This window comes from Schistocerca gregaria, chromosome 2 (genome assembly GCF_023897955.1).
Source record: "Schistocerca gregaria isolate iqSchGreg1 chromosome 2, iqSchGreg1.2, whole genome shotgun sequence".
Taxonomy (NCBI): domain Eukaryota; kingdom Metazoa; phylum Arthropoda; class Insecta; order Orthoptera; family Acrididae; genus Schistocerca; species Schistocerca gregaria.
The window spans coordinates 630,930,411-630,945,923 of NC_064921.1; the positions used below are offsets into that span (position 1 = coordinate 630,930,411).

General features: G+C 49.8%; 1 protein-coding gene across 1 annotated transcript in view; it reads right to left on the bottom strand.

The window, feature by feature from the left end:
* The window catches only part of LOC126334648 (ATP-binding cassette sub-family C member 4-like), a 225,429-nt gene that overhangs the window by 43,729 nt on the left and 166,187 nt on the right, over positions 1–15,513 (bottom strand). Inside the window, exon 20 of the mRNA XM_049997093.1 lies at positions 14,667–14,840. Coding sequence (XP_049853050.1) covers positions 14,667–14,840 — 174 coding nt within the window. The remainder of the gene's footprint in view (positions 1–14,666; positions 14,841–15,513) is intronic.

Below are 15,513 nucleotides of genomic sequence, written 5' to 3' on the forward strand. Positions count from 1 at the left end.
GGGATAAATGAGCTCATCGGCAAGATGACTACATGGAGAAAAAATATGTAGACGTGAAGAATAAGGATGTAGAATGTTAACGTTGTTTGTTTTATTTAAAAATATTTAAGAGTTTTCACATACAAAATTCGGAGACAATGCTGACCACGTTCTCTTATGTAAATGATGCAATAAAGGTTATCTTGCATTATAGAATTTGACAGGCTACTTTTTTTTTTTAACTACTCAGTCATTCAGTAATACTACTGGCGTTGACACGTCGGATGACGCAGAGCATCTGTCAGTCTCCGAAGTTATTTCAATGATGAAGTCCGTAGTACGGTTTGCTCTTTCAACCACAGCACGAACGTCGAAATGAAAGATTTTAAGGTAAGTGACTGATAATTTAAAAACGAGCTACAGCTGTTCAGTAGACGTAAAGCGACTGTAAGTGACTGGAAACCCGTATGTTTCTGTATACGTTATGTGAAAGGTCAAACGAACAGACAGGCGTACCAGGCATTTGAAATCTGACATAGGCCATTCCAGTTTTCAAGACGGGTTGTTGGATGGATGCCCATTACCATAAATGTCTGACTCAGCCTGTTGTCGAATTACGGAACATGATTCCTCTGCATGAATGGGTTCTATAAACACTGAACTAGAACTCCGTTCATTCCGCTCGTCCGTGAATACCAGAGGGCAATAAACAGCGGGGACCAGACAGATGCCGCGATTCTCGAGTATCAGAAGCTATTCCGCACAGTCTGACACTGGCAGCTATTGAGCAGAGCAGGAGCTGCTTTGTGGCCGGACTGCATACTCTAGTAAACAGAACTCGGGACGTCGTTATTAACTGGGAGAAACCGTCAGATATTGAAGTAATTTGTCAGTATCCCTTGAGAGCGTTATACTTGTACGACAGTTATTTTGGACGATTTATGAGTATTTTGTGAATCGTTTTGTGGATAATTACGTAATCTTCGTAAGGCTGTTTCCAGTTGAATTTACTGAATGTAGGTAACTTGTAAGGCCAGGAAATTGTAACGAAATTTCGGAAGATCTGCATGTGATCGAAGCTTGGTACTAATTCTGGCATTTGGCAACGTAAACGAATATAGCGTGTTTAAAATAACTGAGTGGAGAGAGCCACAGTTATTTGATTACTAGTTTGATGAAATCTTCTCGGGTTATCAGCCGAGTGGTGGCGTCGTCTTGTCGCAACGTTTCGATGAGTTTCGTACCCATCATCTTCTGGCGAAGTGTCGGGATGCTGTGTTCCATCTTTCACGCACCGCGGAAAGTTAAAGATATTCTTGGCTCAACCAAGGACCACCTGGGCTTACAGACGCCAGGAATCTACAGTATTGGGTGCGAATGTGGGATGGAATACATCGGGCAGACACAACGATGTATCTCCCAGCGCTGTGCTGAACACATCAGAAACGTACGACTGGGACAGACTAACAAGTCCGCGGTAGCAGAACACAGCATTATCGAGGGACACACCTTCGAATTCAAAAACACGAAGAAGCTGTGTAGCGCCAACGGTTTCTGGGACTCCATCTTCAAAGAGGCAGTGGAGATTCGTCTGCACAACAATTTAGTAAACAGAGACAGCGGATTTCAGCTTAGCGCAGCGTGGAACCCCACACTTGACATGATACGTCAGGAACGCTCCGATCGGAAGGCAGCAGCGCCCGCAGACAGAATGGATAGCCACCGGGCCTCGACGCCAGGGCCGCACCGCGGCCCCCCACCACCGGCCGCGACGGGTTCCCCCACCACTGACGCGGCACTCCCTTCCGGAGAAGCGTGATTGGCCGGCCTACAGAGACGGACAACGGTCCAGCAACTATATAGATAGGTGGAACACAGCATCCCGACACTTCGCCAGAAGATGATGGGTACGAAACTCATCGAAACGTTGCGACAAGACGACGCCACCACTCGGCTGATAACCCGAGAAGATTTCATCAATGGAATACGCCGAGAAAGACTGCAATCGCATATGATTACTAGTTTGTCAATAGATCAATGGAAATCAAATATCTTGGAGCATATAGGCCACAGATTTTGTATGGAACGACCACATAAGAAAGATAGATAATAGCCTGAGATTCATTATAAGAATCCTAAGTGAATCTAGTTCACCTAGGAAAGAAATGGTCAACAGATTCATTATTCGTCCGGATTCTTGAACATTGTTCTTAAGTTTAGGGCGCCTACCAGGTAGGTTTGATAGAAGGCATAGTGGAGGTTCAAAGAAGAGCAAACCGTTTCGTGACGAGTTTGTTTGGTAAGGGCGAGAGCGTCATGGAGCCCCTCAGCCTGCTCCAGCGCCTAACGCTGGCAGTGAAGCGCTGTGCGTCGCGGCGAGGACTGCTGTGAATGTCTGCAGAGCGTACGTTCTAGCAAGAGTCCGGCAACGTGTTCCTGCCTCCTTTTCACATGTCACGAAACGAATACAGCGGGAAACTTAGAGAAATGAGAAATACGGAGGCTTAAGTACAGGCTCTCTCATCCTGCAGCTTTCACGGAAAGAGCAGCAAAGGAAGGGTTTGATAGTGGGACACCGAGTACCTTCTCGCACACGCCGTAAGCTGACCTGCGGAGAACAGATGTAGGTGTTGGGAAATACAAATAAATGGGCCTGTTGTCTTTTACCACGTCTAGGTTTCACAAAATCAGCGTAGGTAGTCACTAATTTGGTAAGAAAATACATCAGGTGACATCAAAATGTAGGTTAAACATTATTACGGCAGGTCGAGTACCTTTTACTGAGTGCTGCACTACACCTCATAGCAACACACATGGGGTTATTTTTCATTATAGTCACCAAATATCTGTGAAAAACTGTCGGAACTTCCTACTAATCATTCAATACCTCGGCGATGGAAACCCGCTCGTGTGTCACAAAGACATTGGGCAGCTGGTGTGTGAACTCCCTCATCGTTGGAACGTTTCTTTCCCCTACAGTACTCGAGGTATGTTCTCAGCTTGCCGAAAAGAAGTAAATGGCATGGTGTGAGACCTGAACTTCCTGCTCAACATCCCCCGCGTCTGTGTATTCTTGGCCAATTTGTTGTTGTCATTTTATTACGGCTGGATGCGGCAGTTCATTTGGTCCACATACCGACAGAATATCATGGCGAATGTGAGTGTAGTTTAGACGTTTTGCCCACAAGAATCGAAAAGACCCGCTTACTTCAGCATAGGAGTACGTTTCCAGTTGCATCGCCATGTCACTCCCACACTGTGATTCACCAGATATGAGTACTGCAGCAGAACTATGTGTGAAGAAAACCCGCAGTGGCCTCATAGTGGGACATGTGTAACCTATTTTCTGAAGTCCCTAGGTAAAAAATACTAACTAAATAAAGAACTACGGTTCACCTGATTTACTTAAGAAATGAAATGGAGGCTATACGCTCAGGTAACAAAAGTCATGGGATACCTCCCAATACCATGTTGGATCTCCTCCTTCACGACATAATGTATCAACTCGACGATGCAGGCCGGCCGCGGTGGTCTCGCGGTTAAGGCGCTCAGTCCGGAACCGCGTGACTACTACGGTCGCAGGTTCGAATCCTGCCTCGGGCATGGATGTGTGTGATGTCCTTAGGTTAGTTAGGTTTAAGTAGTTCTAAGTTCTAGGGGACTGATGACCACAGATGTTAAGTCCCATAGTGCTCAGAGCTATTTGAACCATTTTTTTCCGACGATGCATGGACTCAACAAGTCATTGGAAATTCCTGTAGTAACATTGGCCATGCTACCTCTACGGCCATCAGTAATTGCGAAAGTGATGAGGGTGTAGAATTTTCTGCATGTTTTGTGTGGCACCATAAAGTCTATGAATGACCGAATACAACCATTTCCAGTCAAGAAAAGGCAATCGCGTCGGTCATCTGCTGGCATAGCCCGTTAACGCCAAATTTCGGCTCACTGTTTACGTTCGTCGTGCAACTCACATTAATTTCAGAGGGTACTTCACGCAGTGTTGCTTGTCTGTTAGCACAGACAACTATATATAAACGCATCTGCTCTCAGCAGTAGGGTGAAGGGGGTCGACCACTGCGTTGCACGTGGTGACAGGCAATGCCTCAAATCTGGTAATCTCGGAACACTCTTGCAACTGTGGATCTCGGAATATTGAATTACCTAACGATTTAGCAAATGCGTCTAGTTCCAATTACCGTTCTGCGTACAAAGCCTGTTAATCCCCCTCGTGCGGTCATAATCACATCGAAAACCTCTTCAGATGGATCACCTAAGTAGAAATGACAGCTCCGTCAATGTACTGACCTTTCTTGTTTTTTGTACACGATACTACCGCCATCTGAATGTGTGTGTATCGGTATCCCATGACTTCCGTCACGCCAGTGTACATGAGCTTAGCAGATAATTTAAAATCAGAATGAGATTTTCACTCTGCAGCGGAGTGTGCGCTGATATGAAACTTCCTGGCAGATTAAAACTGTGTGCCCGACCGAGACTCGAACTCGGGACCTTTGCCTTTCGCGGGCAAGCGCTCTACCATCTGAGCTACCGAAGCACGACTCACGCCCGGTACTCACAGCTTTACCTCTGCCAGTATCCGTCTCCTACCTTCCAAACTTTACAGAAGCTCTCCTGCGAACCTTGCAGAACTAGCACTCCTGAAAGAAAGGATATTGCGGAGACATGGCTTAGCCACAGCCTGTGGGATGTTTCCAGAATGAGATTTTCACTCTGCAGCGGAGTGTGCGCTGATATGAAACTTCCTGGCAGATTAAAACTGTGTGCCCGACCGAGACTCGAACTCGGGACCTTTGCCTTTCGCGGGCAAGCGCTCTACCATCTGAGCTACCGAAGCACGACTCACGCCCGGTACTCACAGCTTTACCTCTGCCAGTATCCGTCTCCTACCTTCCAAACTTTACAGAAGCTCTCCTGCGAACCTTGCAGAACTAGCACTCCTGAAAGAAAGGATATTGCGGAGACATGGCTTAGCCACAGCCTGTGGGATGTTTCCAGAATGAGATTTTCACTCTGCAGCGGAGTGTGCGCTGATATGAAACTTCCTGGCAGATTAAAACTGTGTGCCCGACCGAGACTCGAACTCGGGACCTTTGCCTTTCGCGGGCAAGCGCTCTACCATCTGAGCTACCGAAGCACGACTCACGCCCGGTACTCACAGCTTTACCTCTGCCAGTATCCGTCTCCTACCTTCCAAACTTTACAGAAGCTCTCCTGCGAACCTTGCAGAACTAGCACTCCTGAAAGAAAGGATATTGCGGAGACATGGCTTAGCCACAGCCTGGGGGATGTTTCCAGAATGAGATTTTCACTCTGCAGCGGAGTGTGCGCTGATATGAAACTTCCTGGCAGATTAAAACTGTGTGCCCGACCGAGACTCGAACTCGGGACCTTTGCCTTTCGCGGGCAAGCGCTCTACCATCTGAGCTACCGAAGCACGACTCACGCCCGGTACTCACAGCTTTACCTCTGCCAGTATCCGTCTCCTACCTTCCAAACTTTACAGAAGCTCTCCTGCGAACCTTGCAGAACTAGCACTCCTGAAAGAAAGGATATTGCGGAGACATGGCTTAGCCACAGCCTGGGGGATGTTTCCAGAATGAGATTTTCACTCTGCAGCGGAGTGTGCGCTGATATGAAACTTCCTGGCAGATTAAAACTGTGTGCCCGACCGAGACTCGAACTCGGGACCTTTGCCTTTCGCGGGCAAGCGCTCTACCATCTGAGCTACCGAAGCACGACTCACGCCCGGTACTCACAGCTTTACCTCTGCCAGTATCCGTCTCCTACCTTCCAAACTTTACAGAAGCTCTCCTGCGAACCTTGCAGAACTAGCACTCCTGAAAGAAAGGATATTGCGGAGACATGGCTTAGCCACAGCCTGGGGGATGTTTCCAGAATGAGATTTTCACTCTGCAGCGGAGTGTGCGCTGATATGAAACTTCCTGGCAGATTAAAACTGTGTGCCCGACCGAGACTCGAACTCGGGACCTTTGCCTTTCGCGGGCAAGCGCTCTACCATCTGAGCTACCGAAGCACGACTCACGCCCGGTACTCACAGCTTTACCTCTGCCAGTATCCGTCTCCTACCTTCCAAACTTTACAGAAGCTCTCCTGCGAACCTTGCAGAACTAGCACTCCTGAAAGAAAGGATATTGCGGAGACATGGCTTAGCCACAGCCTGGGGGATGTTTCCAGAATGAGATTTTCACTCTGCAGCGGAGTGTGCGCTGATATGAAACTTCCTGGCAGATTAAAACTGTGTGCCCGACCGAGACTCGAACTCGGGACCTTTGCCTTTCGCGGGCAAGTGCTCTACCATCTGAGCTACCGAAGCACGACTCACGCCCGGTACTCACAGCTTTACCTCTGCCAGTATCCGTCTCCTACCTTCCAAACTTTACAGAAGCTCTCCTGCGAACCTTGCAGAACTAGCACTCCTGAAAGAAAGGATATTGCGGAGACATGGCTTAGCCACAGCCTGGGGGATGTTTCCAGAATGAGATTTTCACTCTGCAGCGGAGTGTGCGCTGATATGAAACTTCCTGGCAGATTAAAACTGTGTGCCCGACCGAGACTCGAACTCGGGACCTTTGCCTTTCGCGGGCAAGCGCTCTACCATCTGAGCTACCGAAGCACGACTCACGCCCGGTACTCACAGCTTTACCTCTGCCAGTATCCGTCTCCTACCTTCCAAACTTTACAGAAGCTCTCCTGCGAACCTTGCAGAACTAGCACTCCTGAAAGAAAGGATATTCCGGAGACATGGCTTAGCCACAGCCTGGGGGATGTTTCCAGAATGAGATTTTCACTCTGCAGCGGAGTGTGCGCTGATATGAAACTTCCTGGCAGATTAAAACTGTGTGCCCGACCGAGACTCGAACTCGGGACCTTTGCCTTTCGCGGGCAAGTGCTCTACCATCTGAGCTACCGAAGCACGACTCACGCCCGGTACTCACAGCTTTACCTCTGCCAGTATCCGTCTCCTACCTTCCAAACTTTACAGAAGCTCTCCTGCGAACCTTGCAGAACTAGCACTCCTGAAAGAAAGGATATTGCGGAGACATGGCTTAGCCACAGCCTGGGGGATGTTTCCAGAATGAGATTTTCACTCTGCAGCGGAGTGTGCGCTGATATGAAACTTCCTGGCAGATTAAAACTGTGTGCCCGACCGAGACTCGAACTCGGGACCTTTGCCTTTCGTGGGCAAGCGCTCTACCATCTGAGCTACCGAAGCACGACTCACGCCCGGTACTCACAGCTTTACCTCTGCCAGTATCCGTCTCCTACCTTCCAAACTTTACAGAAGCTCTCCTGCGAACCTTGCAGAACTAGCACTCCTGAAAGAAAGGATATTGCGGAGACATGGCTTAGCCACAGCCTGGGGGATGTTTCCAGAATGAGATTTTCACTCTGCAGCGGAGTGTGCGCTGATATGAAACTTCCTGGCAGATTAAAACTGTGTGCCCGACCGAGACTCGAACTCGGGACCTTTGCCTTTCGCGGGCAAGCGCTCTACCATCTGAGCTACCGAAGCACGACTCACGCCCGGTACTCACAGCTTTACCTCTGCCAGTATCCGTCTCCTACCTTCCAAACTTTACAGAAGCTCTCCTGCGAACCTTGCAGAACTAGCACTCCTGAAAGAAAGGATATTGCGGAGACATGGCTTAGCCACAGCCTGGGGGATGTTTCCAGAATGAGATTTTCACTCTGCAGCGGAGTGTGCGCTGATATGAAACTTCCTGGCAGATTAAAACTGTGTGCCCGACCGAGACTCGAACTCGGGACCTTTGCCTTTCGCGGGCAAGCGCTCTACCATCTGAGCTACCGAAGCACGACTCACGCCCGGTACTCACAGCTTTACCTCTGCCAGTATCCGTCTCCTACCTTCCAAACTTTACAGAAGCTCTCCTGCGAACCTTGCAGAACTAGCACTCCTGAAAGAAAGGATATTCCGGAGACATGGCTTAGCCACAGCCTGGGGGATGTTTCCAGAATGAGATTTTTACTCTGCAGCGGAGTGTGCGCTGATATGAAACTTCCTGGCAGGTTAAAACCGTGTGCCCGACCGAGACTCGAACTCGGGACCTTTGCCTTTCGCGGGCAAGCGCTCTACCATCTGAGCTACCGAAGCACGACTCACGCCCGGTACTCACAGCTTTACCTCTGCCAGTATCCGTCTCCTACCTTCCAAACTTTACAGAAGCTCTCCTGCGAACCTTGCAGAACTAGCACTCCTGAAAGAAAGGATATTGCGGAGACATGGCTTAGCCACAGCCTGGGGGATGTTTCCAGAATGAGATTTTCACTCTGCAGCGGAGTGTGCGCTGATATGAAACTTCCTGGCAGATTAAAACTGTGTGCCCGACCGAGACTCGAACTCGGGACCTTTGCCTTTCGCGGGCAAGCGCTCTACCATCTGAGCTACCGAAGCACGACTCACGCCCGGTACTCACAGCTTTACCTCTGCCAGTATCCGTCTCCTACCTTCCAAACTTTACAGAAGCTCTCCTGCGAACCTTGCAGAACTAGCACTCCTGAAAGAAAGGATATTGCGGAGACATGGCTTAGCCACAGCCTGGGGGATGTTTCCAGAATGAGATTTTCACTCTGCAGCGGAGTGTGCGCTGATATGAAACTTCCTGGCAGATTAAAACTGTGTGCCCGACCGAGACTCGAACTCGGGACCTTTGCCTTTCGCGGGCAAGCGCTCTACCATCTGAGCTACCGAAGCACGACTCACGCCCGGTACTCACAGCTTTACCTCTGCCAGTATCCGTCTCCTACCTTCCAAACTTTACAGAAGCTCTCCTGCGAACCTTGCAGAACTAGCACTCCTGAAAGAAAGGATATTGCGGAGACATGGCTTAGCCACAGCCTGGGGGATGTTTCCAGAATGAGATTTTCACTCTGCAGCGGAGTGTGCGCTGATATGAAACTTCCTGGCAGATTAAAACTGTGTGCCCGACCGAGACTCGAACTCGGGACCTTTGCCTTTCGCGGGCAAGCGCTCTACCATCTGAGCTACCGAAGCACGACTCACGCCCGGTACTCACAGCTTTACCTCTGCCAGTATCCGTCTCCTACCTTCCAAACTTTACAGAAGCTCTCCTGCGAACCTTGCAGAACTAGCACTCCTGAAAGAAAGGATATTGCGGAGACATGGCTTAGCCACAGCCTGGGGGATGTTTCCAGAATGAGATTTTCACTCTGCAGCGGAGTGTGCGCTGATATGAAACTTCCTGGCAGATTAAAACTGTGTGCCCGACCGAGACTCGAACTCGGGACCTTTGCCTTTCGCGGGCAAGCGCTCTACCATCTGAGCTACCGAAGCACGACTCACGCCCGGTACTCACAGCTTTACCTCTGCCAGTATCCGTCTCCTACCTTCCAAACTTTACAGAAGCTCTCCTGCGAACCTTGCAGAACTAGCACTCCTGAAAGAAAGGATATTGCGGAGACATGGCTTAGCCACAGCCTGGGGGATGTTTCCAGAATGAGACTTTCACTCTGCAGCGGAGTGTGCGCTGATATGAAACTTCCTGGCAGATTAAAACTGTGTGCCCGACCGAGACTCGAACTCGGGACCTTTGCCTTTCGCGGGCAAGCGCTCTACCATCTGAGCTACCGAAGCACGACTCACGCCCGGTACTCACAGCTTTACCTCTGCCAGTATCCGTCTCCTACCTTCCAAACTTTACAGAAGCTCTCCTGCGAACCTTGCAGAACTAGCACTCCTGAAAGAAAGGATATTGCGGAGACATGGCTTAGCCACAGCCTGGGGGATGTTTCCAGAATGAGATTTTCACTCTGCAGCGGAGTGTGCGCTGATATGAAACTTCCTGGCAGATTAAAACTGTGTGCCCGACCGAGACTCGAACTCGGGACCTTTGCCTTTCGCGGGCAAGCGCTCTACCATCTGAGCTACCGAAGCACGACTCACGCCCGGTACTCACAGCTTTACCTCTGCCAGTATCCGTCTCCTACCTTCCAAACTTTACAGAAGCTCTCCTGCGAACCTTGCAGAACTAGCACTCCTGAAAGAAAGGATATTGCGGAGACATGGCTTAGCCACAGCCTGGGGGATGTTTCCAGAATGAGATTTTCACTCTGCAGCGGAGTGTGCGCTGATATGAAACTTCCTGGCAGATTAAAACTGTGTGCCCGACCGAGACTCGAACTCGGGACCTTTGCCTTTCGCGGGCAAGCGCTCTACCATCTGAGCTACCGAAGCACGACTCACGCCCGGTACTCACAGCTTTACCTCTGCCAGTATCCGTCTCCTACCTTCCAAACTTTACAGAAGCTCTCCTGCGAACCTTGCAGAACTAGCACTCCTGAAAGAAAGGATATTGCGGAGACATGGCTTAGCCACAGCCTGGGGGATGTTTCCAGAATGAGATTTTCACTCTGCAGCGGAGTGTGCGCTGATATGAAACTTCCTGGCAGATTAAAACTGTGTGCCCGACCGAGACTCGAACTCGGGACCTTTGCCTTTCGCGGGCAAGCGCTCTACCATCTGAGCTACCGAAGCACGACTCACGCCCGGTACTCACAGCTTTACCTCTGCCAGTATCCGTCTCCTACCTTCCAAACTTTACAGAAGCTCTCCTGCGAACCTTGCAGAACTAGCACTCCTGAAAGAAAGGATATTGCGGAGACATGGCTTAGCCACAGCCTGGGGGATGTTTCCAGAATGAGATTTTCACTCTGCAGCGGAGTGTGCGCTGATATGAAACTTCCTGGCAGATTAAAACTGTGTGCCCGACCGAGACTCGAACTCGGGACCTTTGCCTTTCGCGGGCAAGTGCTCTACCATCTGAGCTACCGAAGCACGACTCACGCCCGGTACTCACAGCTTTACCTCTGCCAGTATCCGTCTCCTACCTTCCAAACTTTACAGAAGCTCTCCTGCGAACCTTGCAGAACTAGCACTCCTGAAAGAAAGGATATTGCGGAGACATGGCTTAGCCACAGCCTGGGGGATGTTTCCAGAATGAGATTTTCACTCTGCAGCGGAGTGTGCGCTGATATGAAACTTCCTGGCAGATTAAAACTGTGTGCCCGACCGAGACTCGAACTCGGGACCTTTGCCTTTCGCGGGCAAGCGCTCTACCATCTGAGCTACCGAAGCACGACTCACGCCCGGTACTCACAGCTTTACCTCTGCCAGTATCCGTCTCCTACCTTCCAAACTTTACAGAAGCTCTCCTGCGAACCTTGCAGAACTAGCACTCCTGAAAGAAAGGATATTGCGGAGACATGGCTTAGCCACAGCCTGGGGGATGTTTCCAGAATGAGATTTTCACTCTGCAGCGGAGTGTGCGCTGATATGAAACTTCCTGGCAGATTAAAACTGTGTGCCCGACCGAGACTCGAACTCGGGACCTTTGCCTTTCGCGGGCAAGCGCTCTACCATCTGAGCTACCGAAGCACGACTCACGCCCGGTACTCACAGCTTTACCTCTGCCAGTATCCGTCTCCTACCTTCCAAACTTTACAGAAGCTCTCCTGCGAACCTTGCAGAACTAGCACTCCTGAAAGAAAGGATATTGCGGAGACATGGCTTAGCCACAGCCTGGGGGATGTTTCCAGAATGAGATTTTCACTCTGCAGCGGAGTGTGCGCTGATATGAAACTTCCTGGCAGATTAAAACTGTGTGCCCGACCGAGACTCGAACTCGGGACCTTTGCCTTTCGCGGGCAAGCGCTCTACCATCTGAGCTACCGAAGCACGACTCACGCCCGGTACTCACAGCTTTACCTCTGCCAGTATCCGTCTCCTACCTTCCAAACTTTACAGAAGCTCTCCTGCGAACCTTGCAGAACTAGCACTCCTGAAAGAAAGGATATTGCGGAGACGTGGCTTAGCCACAGCCTGGGGGATGTTTCCAGAATGAGATTTTCACTCTGCAGCGGAGTGTGCGCTGATATGAAACTTCCTGGCAGATTAAAACTGTGTGCCCGACCGAGACTCGAACTCGGGACCTTTGCCTTTCGCGGGCAAGCGCTCTACCATCTGAGCTACCGAAGCACGACTCACGCCCGGTACTCACAGCTTTACCTCTGCCAGTATCCGTCTCCTACCTTCCAAACTTTACAGAAGCTCTCCTGCGCTTGCCCGCGAAAGGCAAAGGTCCCGAGTTCGAGTCTCGGTCGGGCACACAGTTTTAATCTGCCAGGAAGTTTCATATCAGCGCACACTCCGCTGCAGAGTGAAAATCTCATTCTGGAAACATCCCCCAGGCTGTGGCTAAGCCATGTCTCCGCAATATCCTTTCTTTCAGGAGTGCTAGTTCTGCAAGGTTCGCAGGAGAGCTTCTGTAAAGTTTGGAAGGTAGGAGACGGATACTGGCAGAGGTAAAGCTGTGAGTACCGGGCGTGAGTCGTGCTTCGGTAGCTCAGATGGTAGAGCGCTTGCCCGCGAAAGGCAAAGGTCCCGAGTTCGAGTCTCGGTCGGGCACACAGTTTTAATCTGCCAGGAAGTTTCATATCAGCGCACACTCCGCTGCAGAGTGAAAATCTCATTCTGGAAACATCCCCCAGGCTGTGGCTAAGCCATGTCTCCGCAATATCCTTTCTTTCAGGAGTGCTAGTTCTGCAAGGTTCGCAGTAGAGCTTCTGTAAAGTTTGGAAGGTAGGAGACGGATACTGGCAGAGGTAAAGCTGTGAGTACCGGGCGTGAGTCGTGTTTCGGTAGCTCAGATGGTAGAGCGCTTGCCCGCGAAAGGCAAAGGTCCCGAGTTCGAGTCTCGGTCGGGCACACAGTTTTAATCTGCCAGGAAGTTTCAATTTAAAATCAGTATTCCGGTAGGGTTAATGTTACGAAAATGTAATATTGGAACTGGGCATAGCGCCCGTTGAACGACAACATCATTAGAGATGAAAGGCACACTCTGACTGGAGAGAGATTTTGAAGGACGTTGGCCACGTCCCTTTCGAAGGAAGTATCCCAAAGTTTCCTCTGGGCGATTTTGGGTAACCGTGGAAAACCTATATGTGGATTTCTGGACAGGTAATTGAACATCGATCTTCTGGAATGCTAGTTCAATGTCTCACTGCGTCCGCCCCGATAGCTGAATGGTCAGCATGACGGGCTGCCGTCCTCAGGGGACCGAGTTCAATTCCCGGCTGGGTCGGGGATCTTCTCCGCTCAGGGACTGGGTGTTGTGTTGTCTTCATCATTATTCCATCCCCATCCGGCGCGCAGGTCGCACAGTGTGCCGTCGAATGTAGTAAGACCTGCACCAAGGCGGCCTTACCTGCTCCGTAAGGGTCCTCCCGGCCAATGACGCCATGTCTGACTACAGTTCTACAGCGCTGGGTGAGTATTTATAGACGTTACCTACAAATACGATACAAAGATAAGCACTTTAAAATCTAAAATATGAGACTGGCACAAAAATTCGGTATTTGAACTATACAGTCTGACAAAAAAAGTGAAGCACCTGGAAGACATGGTCGGGTGTCAATGTAATTTTGCATATGAGCTCACTGTAGGGGAGAATTTAAAGAAATAGGTTTAGTTCTCTGTGACAATAGAACGGTCACCAGAGTGCATTAGTACTGTTCACGTTTACTGTTGTTACCAAACCTGATGTGATATATAAGGGCCAACAACAGCGTCAAACGGTAAGTGAACGCTTTGAATGACACGGAGATGCCGCCTATTCGTGAGAGACAGCGTTATCAGCAACTGACATTGCCTGGAAGGGGCGTCATTGTGATTCTCCATTGGTAACTTGGTAACCCCTTCACATCTGCATCTGCGCGTGCTCCGAGAGCAAGAAATGGACCTCCTGCGACATTATGCGTCACCCCACATGATTAGTCGGAGACCAGCAGCAGGCGCACTAGCGAATAACCGTCCCATGTGCAGGCTGCGGGCAACAGCACAACACAGACGGCTGCTTTTGGAGTGGTAACGTGGCCGGGACGGGAAGCGTGGACAGCCGATGAGCAGAGCTGCACTGTGTTCAGCGATGAGTCGCCAAAGGGCGACAACAATGGCAAGCTGCCATTGTTGTCACCCTTTGGAGAGGCGTAGCAGTAAAACTGATAGGGCTTGTAGTGGCTGACGGAACTGACGGCATGAGTCGTCCCGCGCCTCGTGTATTACCTCTGATGCGACAGATTCGTGGTGCCATTTGTCTGTAGCACAATGCTCATTCACACATTATACATGTCTCTATCAGATACGTGATATTGACTACTCCTGTGGCCAGGAACGCCCAGCAGATCTGTCCTTCAAAGAACACTTCTGGAACCAGTTCGGACGTGAACAGTATCTCAGTTATCTCAGTCCCAGTATCAAAGGCATCAAGAAACAGCTAATACAGCTGTCGTGCAGCTTACCTCGGAAGAAGATACAGTGCCTTCTAAATCGAATCAGCGCTTGCATCACGGCAGAGGGGGTGCAACGTATACAGATAAATGGGCCCATAATGCCAAGTCGTTTGTAAATCTGAGTCGATTTTGTAATCAAAGGCCCTCTCAACCCGTGAAGTTTCATTTCGTTTCCTCCTCGCCTTGTGGGTGCCTCACGCTTTTTGCGAGGCAATGTAATCGCTGGGAGAACACTCAACATCTCTTTGTTGTTAAGCAGCATCTAGGAGCCTATTAAATTTAGATGTTGCAATATTTAATTTACTATGATTTCTTACCTGGTGTCGACTCCAAAGCTGCTTCGGATGGAATTTTGGTATATTCGAGGATTCTCTCCACCGACGTCATCTGACTAAGGACCTCGGTCATTTGCAGGATACCGAACTGTAGCATAACTGTCAGAGTAAGTGACTGCGAAATGGCCAGTCCGACGCCAGATCCACCGAAGGAAGCTGTATAACATGCATTCGAACAGTGAATGATTCTTCAGATCTCTAAACAAGGAAATGTAAGTGATTTGCGTACATCGAGATTTCTGTAAATGAAATTCATTAAACAGCTCACTAGTGGCGCATAAAGTACTAAAGACACCATATACAGTTAATTTTTGCACAACCGTAATAAATACATAAGGACTAGCAAAGGACAAAAGTTTTTTCCTATATTACTTAAAACAAGCTCGTCGTGTAGGCCGTGAAGGCCCAAGGGGCGTCCACCGGCCACCTCGTGGCTTCAGGTGGGCGCGGTACGGAGCGCCATGTGGCCAGCACACCGCTCTCCCGGCCGTTTTGCAGACTTTCCAGACCGTGGAGCCGCTACCACCAGGGCACGCAGCTTTATTGGCGTCAGGAAACTGAATGGATCGCTAACAGTCCTCTCATCAAAGAAAAATCGATAGGACTACCTGGATCGAACCCGTGTCCTCCACTTGGACGCTGAACAGTCAGCTACAGGTGCGGATTTTCCGATGTTGTAGCACAAGGGCAAGTAGAATGGAAAATGTATTGTTGAGTAGTACAAACAATTTATTTTTTCACGGTGAGTTCCGAAGGGTATCCCTCGTCATTAGTTAGATCGTTTTTCACAATTAGTCGTGATTCTGAAAGCTGGCGCAGAAAGTTGTAT